The sequence below is a fragment of the Schistocerca serialis genome, chromosome 5, assembly GCF_023864345.2.
Source record: "Schistocerca serialis cubense isolate TAMUIC-IGC-003099 chromosome 5, iqSchSeri2.2, whole genome shotgun sequence".
NCBI lineage: Eukaryota > Metazoa > Arthropoda > Insecta > Orthoptera > Acrididae > Schistocerca > Schistocerca serialis.
The window spans coordinates 231,689,066-231,705,300 of record NC_064642.1 but is presented as its reverse complement, the minus strand read 5'-3'; the positions used below and the strand labels follow the sequence as shown (position 1 = coordinate 231,705,300).

At 38.2% G+C, this 16,235-nt stretch overlaps 1 protein-coding gene across 6 annotated transcripts in view; it reads left to right on the top strand.

Moving 5' to 3' along the window:
* Positions 1-16,235, top strand: part of LOC126481228 (endoribonuclease Dicer-like) — a 446,265-nt gene that overhangs the window by 327,686 nt on the left and 102,344 nt on the right. For all 6 annotated transcript variants that reach the window (XM_050104838.1, XM_050104837.1, XM_050104839.1 and 3 more), the window contains exon 16: positions 9,333-9,469. In XM_050104838.1, coding sequence (XP_049960795.1) covers positions 9,333-9,469 — 137 coding nt within the window. The remainder of the gene's footprint in view (positions 1-9,332; positions 9,470-16,235) is intronic.

Here is a 16,235-nt window from a genome sequence, read left to right as displayed (position 1 = left end):
GCAAGGTCTCAGACTATTTCAAAAGGATATTTTTTATTGTTTAGCTCAACTAGCATTTTATTTGTGATGTCTCATATGGTGTTTTCTGTGGACAGTGCTTTATGGAAGCCAGACTGTAGGAGTAGTTAACAAGCTCTATCCAGAAGAATGAGCAAGTATTCTCAAAAACTTTTGAAAAGAATGAAGGAGTGAAATGAGTTTGTAATTAGAGGTGGTTTGTTTATCTCCTGTTTTCTAGCAGCTGTCCCTGTCAATATTTATGTAAAAACCTTTCTTATATGATAAGTATTTTAAGTAAGAACATTAGATGATTTGGAAAGGAGGCCTTGTTGAATTCTGACAACACTTGAGTTCAAGTGCCATTTATCTTTTCCCTGTATGAGGGTTTGGATCTTGGACAATAGGAAAAAAAGAGAGGGGACAGTGAGAACAATCGGAGATTTGGTGCTAGAGAAGGATGATGATGATCTAATGGAGAGACAGTTACCAATGAAGAAGTGCTAAGAAGAGTACATCTTTGTGGAGGCACTTCCAAATAAGAAGAGAAAAACTGATATTACACTTTTTAAGGCACAACAACATTGTTGGAACAATAGTAGGAGGAGCTACTCAGGGAAAGAATCATCAGGGGGCAGGTGAGGATATCGTACATGCAGTAGATTTTATGATATGCAAAGGGGGGCGGGGAGAGAAAGGTGGGAGAGAGGGGGGGGGGGGGTGATTGTCAAGATGGCTGGGCACTAACAAGGGAACCTCCCCATCGCAACCCCCCTCAGATTTAGTTATAAGTTGGCACAGTGGATAGGCCTTGAAAAACTGAACACAGATCAATGGAGAAAACAGGAAGAAGTTGTGTGGAACTAGGAAAAAAATAGGCATAATATACAAACTGAGTAGTCCATGTGTAAGATATGCAGAATTAAGGAGACTGTGTGCTCAGGAGCGCCGTGGTCTCGTGGTTAGCATGAGCAGCTGTGGAACGAGAGGACCTTGGTTCAAGTCTCGCCTAGAGTGAAAATTTTAATTTTTTATTTTCAGACAATTATCAAAGTTCAGGCACTCACACAAAATCAACTTCGATCTCCAAAATTCCAGGACATGTTTAAATTTGCTTGAACATATGCAGGATTTGACGGGCTACACACGGAAAAATTTGAAAACGTTAAAAACATGTTTTGACAGAGCACAGGGAAAACTGAGCGACTGTGAAACTGTTGTATTCATTTGTTGCAGTTTATGTGACAAACTCTTTTGTTTTCATCACTTTTTTTGGGACTGATTATCACAACCATAAGAAAACCTAAATCGGGCAAGGTAGAAGAATCTTTTTACCCATTCGCCAAGTGTACAAGTTAGGTGGGTCGACAATCTATTCCTGTCATGTGACGCACATGCCGTCACCAGTGTCGTATAGAATATATCAGACGTGTTTTCCTGTGGAGGAATCGGTTGACCTATGACCTTGCGATCAAATGTTTTCGGTTCCCATCGGAGGGGCACGTCCTTTCGTCTACTGATCGCACAGTTTTGCGGTGCGGTTGCAAAACACAGACACTAAACTTATTATAGTGGACAGAGACGTCAATGAACGAACGGACAGATCATAACTTTGCGAAAATAAAGAAAGTAAAATTTTCGCTCAAGGGAAGACTGGAACCAATAACCTTTTGTTCCGCAGGTGCACACGCTAACCACGGGACCACGACGATCCTGAACTTACACTATCCTTTATGTTGCTTATCTTGCAGATGGACTAGTCAGTTTGTATATTTTGCTTATTTTTTCATAGTTCCATACAACTTCTTCCTGTTTTCTCGAGTGATCTGTGTTCAGTGTTTCAAAGCCTATCCACTGTGCCAACGTATAACTAAATCTGAGGGGGGTGCGATGGGGAGGTTCCCTTGTAAGAAGTAAGTGAGAGAAATGCTGAACTGTGCACCATCTCAAAGGAAAAGAAACCTGCTGATGTCCAAACACTGATGAAGAGTGCAATAACTTCCTACATATGCGGGCTGTTCAAAAACTCCTGAAACTCTATCCACAAAATTTTTCTACACTTACCTTTCATTTATTGTGCATGGTCTCCTTTGAAATACTCTCTTCCACAATTGATACGCTGATTCCAACTCTGTTTCCACTTCCGGAAGCAGTCTTGGTACGGCTCTTGTTGCATCATGCAAATTTTCTTTTATCTCATCTATTATTGTAAATCTTCATCCTTTCGATGGGTTTTTTAACTACATCAACAGGGACGAATGTGCTGGTGTGTTATCGTGATGTAAGAGTGATGAATTGTCTCACCACATTTCAGGCCCTTTCCTTCTCACATTTTCTTGCAGGCATCCCAACATGTCCTGATAGTACCATAGATTAACAGTTTGTCCCTGTGGTACAAATGCATGATGAACTAATCCTTCAAAGTCAAAGAAAACTATCAGCATGGCTTTGACACTTGACCTGACCTGATCAGGTTTTTTTTTTGGTCTTGGAGAATGTTCCCCAACCCATTGTGAAGATTGAAGTCTGAACATCATAACCATAGACCTACACCTCATCACCGGTTAAACATCATAACCATAGACCTACACCTCATCACCGGTTATGATTCTCTTAAGGAACATCTCATTCTCATTTGCTCGATCCAAAAGCTGTTCACAGATTACAAGGCCAAGGTCTCTCTGGTCTTGACTCATGAGCTGTGGGATGAACTTGGCAGCAACATCTTGCATTCGAAGGGGCTGTGCCAGGATTTCGTTACATGATCCAGTTGAAATATTACATTCTTCTACAATCTTTTGGACATTCAGTCTGGGATTGCCATGCACAATTTCATTGATGTCATGACATGAGTATCATCAGTAGACAATGAAGGGCATCCTGAATGAGGGTGATGATTAACTTCCATGTGGCCATTTTTAAACCATGTAAACCATTCATAACACCAAGTATGGCATAAGTGCTCATCACCATAGGCCTCCTGCATCATTTGGTGTCTCTCTCTGTAAAGGTATTGCCGGCCACACTAAATGTGTGATTATTGAAAAGAAAAAAGTATGAATTCAAAAGGTAATTAATTTTCTGAAAAGAAGCAAAGCAAAATACTTCTGACAAAATTAAAACCAAGGTGATTATTAGTGGCTCTGTTTGAAGGAGAGTTTAGCATTGGAAATAGAATACTCGAGTCCTTTTTTCTGTGTTTTAATGAAGATCTATGTCATGTCTTCAAAACAGCCAGTGCAGATAATTTGTTTTTGCAAATATAGGATGTTGAAACTAGCAACAGTTGTGAAATGCTCTTGTTTTCAGTGCAGGAAACTCATCATCCATTGCTACCAAAATTCAACAATCACTTTAGTACTTAACTGTTACTTGAGTTTGGAACTTGCCGTGAAGTCTGTTGGTTTCTTTTTGGGGGTATTTTGAAACTGAACCCTAATTAACCTATAATGTCCTATACTCGTAATGAGGTCACAAGTTTTTGTCAGCAAGAAAATACTTTTTAAAATTAGTTTCCAGTGTGGTTGAATGATTTTCAGTGTTTACAGAAACAGTTTCCAAATGTTTTTCTTCAGCCTTGTAAGTTTCAGCACATTCATCCACATTTGCGAACATTTCTAGTGTTTTTTCCTGTCTCCTCCCCCCCCCCCCCCCCCCCCCCCCTTCTCTCTCTCTCTCTCTCTCTCTCTCTCTCTCCACAATTTCAATTTTCTATGGCAAGCGTTAACTTCGATATTTGTTTCCAACATATGTGTATTACTCCTTGGAGTTGAATGTTCAAGATGTTTAATTTCTGGAATGTATCTATGAAATATATCAATTTCATCACAAATAAACCATCTCAAAACTTCTCAGCTTCCAGTTTGTTTTCCTCTTCTAGAAATATGGTGGTTTCATTTCTTAATTTATAAACATGAAAAAATTTCACACACAATAACACTATTGCCTTGCAAAAAATAAGAACATTGAATGTAATGCACCCATGTCTTTACAAGGGCAGAAAAAATTCTTGGTTGCAGGGATTTAATTTTTATATAATTTACTATGATTTCAACAGTCTTTAGCGTAGAATTCATGCTAGGACTCGTGGTGGAAGCCTTAGCTTCTATGTGGACCATGCAGTGTGGCCAGACACTCTGTGGAGCTTTTTATTTCACAAGTACTTTTATACTACAGAATCTTCCATAGATTGTACAAGTACACTCGGTTCATATTGGGATGCGGTTTTTCAATTCATGGTTTGCCTCTTTATAAAATCATTTAAGACAATAAATAATGTGAGTGTTGGTGCCTTCAGTTTAATTGATTTGTAGAAAAGCAGTTCTTGCACTGCTAACATTCCTTACAATATCAAACACAGGCAATGAATGAGCATCTTTATTACTGTGAGTTTCTTAATCAAGCTGAACTGAAAACGATTTGTCACCTAACTTCACAAATTCTATGGGCCAACAGTTTTATTTGATACAGGTATGGACTGCAAATATTGTCAAATGTACCTCTATGCATAGTTTGTACAATCTGAATTGCAGCTGGTAAAACGAACTTTTCACCAATCACCTGAGGCTTTTTACATCTGACTATTTTACGTGGAACTTTGTGACAGGCAAAAGTTAAAAAAAAATAAAGTGTTGGCTTTTCAAATTATTTTAGTTTAAAGAATCATCAGAGTATGTTAACAAACTCACTGTGAAGCATTTTCAAACATCGTTTAAGTATATAGGTTTCGTGCTGTCAGCTGCCAACATTTTTGAGCAAATGAAACACGTGGGCCTCTTTCTTCTTCATTCTCAGTGTGGTGAACCTAAAATTTAAGTACTGTGTTATCTTGATTTCATTTTCATTGTCTTTGCATTTTTGATACCACACTGTATCCAGTGCTCACTTACGTCCTCAAAATTTATCCGTGATTTTGTATAAAACTACTGACATGATGATTTAGTACTATGAAGTGTAGTTCACAAGCAATTTACAATATATACATTCATAATAGATTCGGTAGTGATAGAAGGATCACCTGTATTGAGACTGGCTAGAATTAAATGAGGAGTAGCATTTATACATATGCAGATATGCCAGAATGTTCGAGGCTAATCGGAGCTTCTCATGAAACCGTGACAATAACCCGTATGGTGGACATTTAAAGTTTCTCTTATATCTGGAGCAGTGATTGTTGTCAAATAGTAGCATGTGGAAAGTTAGCTGACAGCCCCCAAGTGATTGTTATATCTCGACACCATTCAGAACACTTTGTGCCAAATACACCTGTACCAATGTCAGCTATCTAACCGGTGTGACACTATATGTGCTTTGAATTGAATTAATTGGAACATTCACATTTCGTCCAAATTAGCACTTATGATTGAGCATTGTAATTTTGTGAAAACAGGCAGCAAGTAAATACAGTTTTATATTTTAATAATAGTTCCCAGACTCTATACAAATAAAAAAATCATGGTACATGACAGATTGCGAAATCATGTTCTTTGTTGTAATCAGTTTGCAGGAATTGGCGTGGTCTTGAGAGAACAAGCTACGTTCTTGTTACACAGCACAGGTAACCCTCATATGCATGAGATTTGTCATTTTACAAAAGCAGAAGCGACACAGTGACATTAGGATCATGTTGAAGTTTTGTGTCACTGCTTGTTTACTAATTACTGTGTGTAAGCTGTTACATATAAGTGCCACATTTGAAGACGATTCTCTCTATAAGGTGTTTTCATAAACCCATGTTACTTTTGTGTGTAGTTTTTGCCATTGCAACTGATTGTTACGAGGTGCACACACACCAGTGAGGCTGTTAGCACTGGAAGACACCCTACACTCCCCTGGGGTAATCTATCAAGTATTTGCATGCTGCCTGTTGGGCAGAGAGCAATAGAGGGCCGTAGATTCTGGTTTTGGCAACATAGTGGATTGGTGTTGCAAAATAGCATAATTCGCATATTCTCAAAAATTTGTAAAGTTTGTAGATCTAGTTTCAAAATATTATATATATTTTATTGTTGTATGACAATTCTTCGTGTACTTTTGCTGACGTTGAAAATGATAGAATATTTGTAGCCATGTCTCTTTTGGAAACAATTTGAAATACTTTTTAAGGGCACACAGCATTTCATTACTTACCCTTGGATTGCTACTATTCCAAGAAGTGTGTTCCCTCACATATCTGAGACAGTGTATTTACCTCAGTGAAATTATTCCTCTGCAGGAGTATTTTGTAAGCTGCCATGTTGTTCCTGTAGTGTCACATTGCTTCAATAATTGAGTTATAAAATTGATTAATACGATGACACTCCTTCCTCTGATTTGCTAACTTAATTTAAACAGTAGTTAAAATTTTGGACATGGATTGAAGCTCCTAACTTCTGTTGTTATTCATTAGTTGGTGTTGAAGATGAAATTGAAACACAGTGAGGTTATTAGTTAGGCAAGTCACTGTGTGGGGATGCATGAGAGGTCTTCTGAACAGTCTGTTAGTTAAAACATGAGAATTTGACAGGAATATCTCAGATGGATGGTACTGTCACCCGAAAATTACTGAAAAGAGCAGTGACACCAACTATCTCTCTGTCTCGTAGTGACAGATCCTTTCAGATGTTTTCTCTGGAAAACAACTAGTCCCTGCAACTGTGAAATAAATTTGGTGTGGTTGCAACTAAGTACATCAAAGAGGAATACACACTGTAGCTCACTCAATATCTTTTGAAACAAACTCATCAGAAACATAACTTGATAAAGTCCTTCTCAGCAGCTGTTTATACAATGATCCACCAGAATTCTCTTCTCACTTTTGACATGCAGAGCCAACACTCGCCATAGCCTTATAAAGTTATTGAGAAGGTGCACTGTATGTTGGAAAAATTCCTGCAAAGAATCCACTTGCCAAGTGGTAGTGTACTTCAGCAAAACACAAGAAGTGTATAGGGCATAAAGTGCTCCAGTTACTGGACAAAATTTATAGTTTGATATCAAGGGAGTAAATTATTCCTGAGTATTAAATTTATTATGATGAAACAACGATTTCCAAGGCCAAGCACAGGCTAGCACAGTGATGGTGTCCTTGTGCCATCGCAGTTCTCAACTGGCCTAAGAGGGGCATAAGTTTTGTTTGGCAGAGTGAACAGAACATCCACTTAACGCAATAGGACTGCTTTTGTGCCAAGCAGAATATGGTGCATCCAACCAACTAAATCACTCATAATGTTCCCATTTGTGTCTCTGCTCTGGCTTGATAATTTTTTTTTAGGTTCTATTTGTATGGAGTGTAGCCATGTATGGAAGTGAAATGTGAACAATAAATAGTTTAGACAAGAAGAGAATAGAAGCTTTCAAAATGTGGTGCTACAGAAGAATGCTGAAGATTAGATGGGTAGATCACATAACTAATGAGGAGGTATTGAATAGAATTGGGGAGAAGAGGAGTTTGTAGCACAACTTGACTAGAAGAAGGGATCGGTTGGTAGGACATGTTCTGAGGCATCAAGGGATCACCAATTTAGTACTGGAGGGCAGCGTGGAGGGTAAAAATCGTAGAGGGAGACCAAGAGATGAATACACTAAACAGATACAGAAGGATGCAGGCTGCAGTAGGTACTGGGAGATGAAGAAGCTTGCACAGGATAGAGTAGCATGGAGAGCTGCATCAAACCAGTCTCAGGACTGAAGACCACAACAACAACAACAGATCTTTTTCTGTGTAGAGCTCAGTGGAAGTTGTCAACCTAGTCTGCAAAACAAAGGCACAGGACTTTGTTAAAGATGCAGCTTGGTTGGCTGTGGGCTCTAAAGAACTCGGAGACTTCATTTTGGCTAGGGCAATAACAGTAATAACTTTACATTTCTCCAAAATCACATATCCTTACAAATTCATATAACAGACAGCATATCAAAGCATCAATACTGAGGGCTTAAAACAAAGGTTAGGCCATCTAAACTGGTTTTATTATATTTATTGAAATCATTAATTTCATAATAACTTGATGAAATTGAAATAACAATGAAAACAACCAATTTTTGACAATATAATCTAATAGGGTAGATAAAAAATCTACTCACCCAAGCAGTGGCAGAACACACACATAAAAGAAGGTTATAATTAGGCAAGCTTTTGGAGGTAGTGGATCCTTCTTCAGGCAGAAGGGTTGAAAGGGATGGAAGAGGGGTGAAGGTATATCTCTCCTGACCCAAGTTTCTGGGTGACTTTTCCAAAATCTGTCCTTCATAAGACTCTCCAGTCCTCCTTGGCCAGTAGATTTTTTATTTATCCTATTACATTATACTGATCAAATTGAAAGATATTTGTAATTGAGCACTGGGAATGCTTGCTGTATATGATGTAAACATAATTGTGAAATACAACTCTTTAATGCTATTCTATAGCAGCCATAAACACATAAAAAAACACCAATATCTCCATAAGCATCTGTTTAATTTTGATGAAACTTTGCAAAATATTGTTGCTTGGTGCAGTCTATACGCTGACCATATTATATTTACTGCACAAGCTTTCTTTAGCAGATGTGAAATGAGTGAGCAACTGGTTGTCATGTCACTGTTGTGCTCTTGATGAGGACAGCTGACATAGTGGTCACCTATGTGTTTTAAAGCTGGTGGCAACTGGAAGAAATCCTGATTTGCTTTCCCACAGTTGCTTACAGATGGACACTTTAGGAGCATATGCAGTCATTATGTAGTCACATTACATATGCTCAAAACCAACTGTAAAAATCTCTGTACATCTGTCTTTTCAGATGGTTGCAGGATTTGGTGTTCAGTACAGAATTACAAATCAAACACCTTTCAGCTGTCTAATTTCCAAACTGTTATTTTATTGGGCTATCAGTTTTGGTTATTTGTTACGTCATCTTCTGGCCCCCTGACCAATATGTAAGAAGATTACAACCCCGTTTCCAGTCAAAATAGGAGCCAGCATTCGAAGACTGGTGTCTGTAGATTTCTGCTTTATAGACCCATCACTTCAAACATCATGTGTCAGCAGATGATGTTTGAAGTGATCACTGTATAAAGAAGAAATCTGCAGATGCCAGTCTTTGTATGCTGGCCCCTATTTTGACCGGAGCCAAGGTCAGGGGGCCTGAAGCTGGTGTAATAAATCGCTGAAACTGGTAGCCCAATAAAATAACAGTTTGGAAATTAGATGGCTCAAAGGTGTTTGATTTGTAATTCTAAACTACAAAAATGTCCTATGTTAATACTAGCTTGAATGTGAGGAAATTCTGATATGGTATTAATTATATGATGTATTAATAAATTACAGAATGCAGTAAGGTAAATGCTGACACAATCATTCCTTTTTTATGCACACATAGTTTTACTTTCTTGAAGAAGGACCTGGTGATGGCAATTGTGATACAAGCGTAGATGGAGATTTCTTGAACAGATGCCCCACTGTATCCATGAAGGAAGCACTAATGATTTCTACTGATTTGAACTGTCTCAAGCAGAAGTAAGTGATCTGTGAAACTTACATATATGGTATTTATCTACCTACTTTAAATATAAATTTCATTATTTTTGTGCACTCATTGATTTGCGGATGAAAAACTCACAAGGAGAACACGACAAGTGCCATTTGTGAAATGATAACAGTCAAAATTTTTGAGGTATTTTCAGGTACTTTATGTGGGTTTTACCACGCTGTATCCTCTGAGGAAATGTTGGCACAGTGGTTAGCATTGCAGCTTCTTAATTTTGCGTTCCATGTTCGTAACCCGATTATTACTTTTGTTTTTGTTTTTCATTTACATACCCATTCTGTAGAGGTTTATTACACAGATGTTTTCCAGTGTATATTGATATAATGTTGTCATTATTTGTCTACTTAAAAAAAAAATAAAAAAGAAGAAGAATGAGAAAATTATTTGAAATTGTTTTCAGTGAAATTTGTGTAGTGTATCTTGATTCAGAATTGAGATTCATATGAAGAAAAGTCAAAGTGGCAGATCTGCCTTCATGTGATGCTTATGGTGTTCGGAATATCTGTTTTGAATGTGTCTATGATCAATATCATCCAAGGGAATGCACCAAATCATCCTGAAGAATAAAGGTATGAATTAAATTTTAATAAATAATGTAAGATTTGATATGAGAACAAAGTATCAGGGTATGGGAAATTAAAAAAATTGTAAACCCTCAGAGTACTATACACACTTACATTATGTAATAAATGTTTGGCACTTATTGTGAAATCCAGTTGTAATTTTATAATTAATATAACGCCCTTATATTATATATAAGAAACAATCTTGTAGTAATGTTCTACAGATGAAGGTAGATAAATGAAAACAATAAAATTAACGTAAATAAAAAATAATCGAATTTCACACTCGGGGTGCATAATTAAGAAGCCACCATGCTAAGCACTGAGCCACTACTTTGTCTGAGGATGTCGCACCGTAAAAGGCACATAAAGTACCTCGAAAATACCTCAAAAATATAACCTGACACATGTGTTCGCCTATTTTGACTCCTCTTCCACTGAGTGAAATTGGGAAGTTGGGTGATGGCACTTGCCGCATTCTCCTCATCATTGGTTTTAGTATTGCAATTTTTTTCTTACGCTTCTGTTATTGTGTTTATAGAATTATAGGTAAACCGCCTGCCGACAACTGAACCCCCAGGTATTATAAAACTGTTAAGAGAGAATTGCAATTTCATGTTGAAAAGAATTAGCACAAAGTGAAAACATGCTGACTGTACCTGTGTTCTGTGGCTGTTTTGGTAACCATAGTGTGTTTCTGGTGTAAGTGGGAAAGAGGCTTTTTCCAGCTTGATGATGGGCCAGTCTTTACCTAATCATGCCAATTGAGCTGTGGTAAAGATATACTTGACTGTTTCTAGGCCAAATGATTTTGCCCGAAATGGCAGGTGTTTTCCAGTGTCTGTTAGGAATGAAAATTCTGAAAGATTTAGCAAGAAACAGCACCTTACTGCAATTGCAAATGAATGTTAGCAGGAAACATCCAACAGAAATCCTTGAATTCTGTTATTGAGGCAGATTGTCTCAAGCTCTAAATGTTAAATAATTTCTTGTAGGTGTTTGGAATGCCTGATTTCAGCTGTCTGCCCTCGCCATGTGCAGCAGTCAAATTTTGAGCCTTCTGGGGTGGATATGGTTTTAGAGTGTGTGTTTCAAAAGTTGGTAGTTGATGATCAGTAAATTTGTTCTGTGTGTGGAGAAAGCTTCCCATGAGTGGCCATGGGATCCAGCTTAGTCATTCACTGTTTTCAAGGAGAGTGGAGCAATTGGGCAGACATACAAGTGCTCGCGTAACAGGGTGTGGAGTCATTAGGTAGCTGGAGGTGTTGTTCAACAAATAAAGCAGATCTAATGAGTTGTAATACAAGATGATAAATTCCGTTTGTTCCAGAGGAAACTTAAAGTGTGATGGTTTTGTGTGGCATCCTCAATTTTGATTTTCATACTGTTTTGTTATGGAAGAGACTATTGGAGAAAGAGACTAGATCTGTATTTAAGATGGTGCTGTAAAAGATCATTGTGCTCATTTCCTAATCCAGTGGTCAGATATGAGAGTCTTTTGGAGGTACTTGAATTATTACAGGATATTTGTTAGTGATACAGAAGAAGTTATTTTTTAATATTTTCTTGTAGGTCATAGTGGGATAGGTGACCCTTATTTAGATTGATGTTGTAGGTGTAGCAGTACAGAGAATTAATCCAGGTCCACCAGGAAATGGCCCCAACCAAATCTCAAGTTGTGCCATATATATATTATATCCAGTTTGATTCCATACCAACTCATTAGTTATTTGATCCACCCATTTTCAACATTTTTCTTCAGCACCACATTACAAATGTTCCTAGTCTTTTCTTGTCTGAAATGCTTACCATCCAAATTCCACTTTTCCACTTCCATATAAGGCTGCACTCCGTAAAAATATCTTCAAAAGAAAATACCTAATGTTTAAATTTTTATTGGATGTTAACAAAATCCTCTTTTTCAGAAAAGCTTTTTGTGATATAGGTGGTCTGTGTTTTATATCATCTCTACTTCAGTCATCACCAGGAACTTTGCAGCCGAAATAACAAACCCTCTCTGTTGTTTTAAGGCCTCATTTCCTAAACTAATTTCCTCACCATTGCATGAATTAATTTGAATTCATTCCATTACCACTATTTTACTTTTGTTGATGTTCATTTTATAAACTCTTTTCAAGACACTATCCATTCCAGTCAACCGTACTTCAAAGTCTCACTCTCTGACAGAATTACAGTGTTATCAACAAATCTCAAGGTTTTTAATTCTGCTCCTTCACCTTTAATTTCCTCTCCAAATATCCTCTTAGTTTCGATTTATTGCTTGTTCAATGTATGGATTGAATAACATCGCCCTTTTGTCAACTGCTTCCCTTTCACATCCTTAAAATTATAAAACTGTAATGTAATTTCTGTAAAGTAGTAGATAACTTTTTGTTCTTAACATTTCGTGGCTGCTACCTTCAGAATTTCAAAGTTGGTCATCTCGCCAACATTGTCAAAAGTCTTCTATAGATATATGAATGCTGTAAATGTCCGTTTGCCTTTGTTCAGTCTGTCTTGTAACATAAGTCACATGGCCCCTATTGCCTCATATATTCCTACACTTATCTGGAACTGAAACTGATTTCCCCCAGTGTTACCTTCCACAAGTTTTTCTCTTCCTCTGTAAATAACTCGTGTCAGTATCTTGCAAGTACATCTTATTAAACTGATGAAACAGTGGAAAATCCAGGATGGAAAGTAACAGCATTGTGAAAATGATAGGTGCTACTCACCATATAGCAGAGATGCTGAGTTGTAGATAGGCCTTTGTCAAAAATAGAGAGCACACACACACACACACACACACACACACACACACACACACACACAAATACATCTCACATACACACACACTCACTCACTCACACAACTCACACACACACACACACACACACACACACCACACAGACACACACACACACACACACACACGACCACAGCCTCTGGTAGCTGAAGCCAGACTGGCGCGCGCGAGCGTGCGTGCGTGTGTGCGTGTGTGTGTGTGTGTGTGTGTGTGTGTGTGTGTGTGTGTGTGTGTTGGTTGTCTATTTTTACAAAGGCCTTGTTGGCCGAAAGCTCATTTTGTGACAGTATTTTTGTTGTGCCTATTTGCGACTCATCATCTTTTATATGGTGAGTAGCAACTATCCTTTTCATAATATCATTATTAAACTGATGATTTAATAAGATTCATGCTTGTTGGAACCTGCCTTCTTTGGAATTGGAATTATTATATTCTTCTGGGAGTCCAAGAGTATTTTGCCTGTGCCATATACATTGCACACCAAGTGAACTAGTGGTTCTCCCAAGGAGCTCAATAATTTTGATGGCATGTAATTTATTCAAGGGGCCTTATTTCAGTTTAAGTCTTTCAGTGCTCTGTCAAATTCTTCTCTCAGTATCTTCCAATTCATCTTCATCTACTTCTTCTTCCCTTCCTATATTATCTTGTTTGTGTAGCCCTCAGTATATTCCTTCCATTTTTCTGCTTTCCTGCAATTGGTTTGTGCTTTCCTGTGATTGGTTTGTGCTGGTTTCCCTTCTGAGATTTTGATATTCATAAAGATGCTTTTGTTTTTTCCTGTAGGTCTCTGTATTTTTCCTATAGGGAGCATCCGTCTTTTTCCTAGTTTTGCTTCCTTCTACACCCTTACATTTCTCATCTCACCATTTCTGCACAGCAATTTTGCACTTTGTCAGTCTCATGTTTTAGGCATTTGTATTAATTTTTGCCTAATTCATCTGACATATTTTTATATTTTCAACTTTTGTCAATTAAATTCAATATCTCGTGTCTTATCCAGGGTTTCCTACTAGGTCTTGTCTTTTTACCTGTTGGATCCTCCAATGCCTTCACTATTTCATCCCTAAAGCTACCTGTTCATCTTCTGTTTTGTTCCGTACACCTGTTTCAATTTATTGTTGCCTAATCCTCCCTTTGAAATTTGCAACAAGTTTTGGTTCTTTCAACTTACGTAGGTCCCAGCTCTTTAAATTCCTACCTTTCTGCAGTTTCTTCAGTTTTAATCTAGAGTTCATTACTAATAAGTTATAGTCAAAGTCCACATTTGCCTTCTGGGAATTGTTTGCTGTTTAAACCTGGTTTCAAAATCTTTTATTCTTTCCACTATGTAATCTGTTCGAAACATTCCCATGTCTCCAGGTCTCTTGCATATATACACCTGTCTCTCATTACCTACCTTTAAACCAAGTATTAGCAATGATTAAATTATGCTCTGTGCAAAACTGTACCAGACTACTTCATTTCTCTTCCTGTCTCTTCAGTTCATGGCTGCCTCCTATTTTTCCTTTTCTTCCATTTTCTACTGCCATATTCCAGTCCATCATATGATTAAATTTTCCTCACCCTTAATTATTGGAATAATTTCCTTTAGCTCACCATATATTCTTTCAATCTCTCATCTGCAAAGCTAGTTGGCATATAAACTACTGTGGTGGTTGTTGGTATCTTGGCTACAATAATGGGTTCACTATCTACTTCTACATCCATACTCCGCAAGCCACCTGATGGTGTACGGCGGAGGGTACTTTGAGTACCTATGTCGGTTCTCCCTTCTATTCCAGTCTCGTATTGTTTATGGAAAGAAAGGTTGTTGGTATGCCTCTGTATGGGCTCTAATCTCTCTGATTTTATCCTCATGGTCTCTTCGCAAGATATACGTAGGAGGGAGCAATATACTGCTTGACTCCTCGGTGAAGGTATGTTCTCGAAACTTCAACAAAAGCCCATACCACGCTACTGAGCATCTCTCTTGCAGAGTCTTCCACTGGAGTTTATCTGTCATCTCCGTTATGCTTTGGCGATTACTAAACGATCCTGTAACGAAGTGCGCTGCTCTCCATTGGATCTTCTATATCTCTCTATGCTATTCATAGTAGCTCACCAACTTTGCTATTTTTGTATTCATTATTAGACCTGCTCCTGCATTACCTTTGTTTCGTTTTGTATTTAGAACCCGTACTTACCTGACGAGAAGTGCTGTTCTTCTTCCCACTATATCTAATTTCAGCCTATCCATTTTCCTATTTGAACTCACTCTCTCCTGCATAATCGGTCAAGGTCCTAACAGTCCGTGATCTGCCAGTAGGAAAATTTTATTTTAAATGATTAATGGAAAATCTCATATAAGATGTGAAACAAATACTAACAAAGAGATAGAGGGGCTGGCCAGTACTTACCTCAGCTCAGTACAGCCGATAGATACACATAAAACAGAACTGAAAATTTACATTCCTAGCTTTCGGAACTTTGTTCCTTCATCAGGGAGGAGAGAGGGGAAAAAAGGGAAGAAGGGAAAGGTAAACTGTTTACCTTTCCCTGTTGCTTCATAACCTGGGTTGTGAGTAACTGAATCAACTTTCCCTTCTTCCCTTTTTTCCCCTCTCTCCTCCCTGATGAAGGAACAAAGTTCCGAAAGCTAGGAATGTAAATTTTCAGTTCTGTTTTATGTGTATCTATCGGCTGTACTGAGCTGAGGTAAGTACTGGCCAGCCCCTCTATCTCTTTGAAAATTTTATTTTTTGTGATGTTGACATCCTTCCAAGTAGTCCCCACTCAGAGATCTGACTGGGGGCTATCTTACCTTCAGAATATTTCACCCTTGAGGATACCGTCATCATTTAACTATAACAGTTGTAGTTCATAGTACAGGCATAGCAAGGTCATGTTGTCTAATCTTCCAAGACCATATCAGCCAATCATCTAAACTGTTGCCCCTGCGACTACAAAAAAGGCTGCTGCTCCTCCTAAGGAATTTCATGTTTGTCTGTCCTCTCATCCCACCTCGAAAAGGTCCACGAGTTGTGCAGGTCCTGACTTAATGAAGATTTTTACTGATAGGTATTCAGGAAACACTTGCTACTTTCTGAATAAAAGGGGAAACAGAAAATGGATGAACTCAGATGCTGCTGTCTTGCAGTATAGGAGAAAAGTAATATCTCAGACATTCAACCATTTGCATATATACCAATACTGTGCAAACTAGAGTGCTGCAATGCTCGTTGTTTGACCGGTCACGGCTCGCCTCTTGACGGGGGGACCGAGCCGCTCGTATCTGGCCCCACATGACTCGGCTCGGTCATGTACTCGCCCCATGTCTGTTATCTGGATTCCGGACACACATATAACAGAGCATGACTGGTCACCACT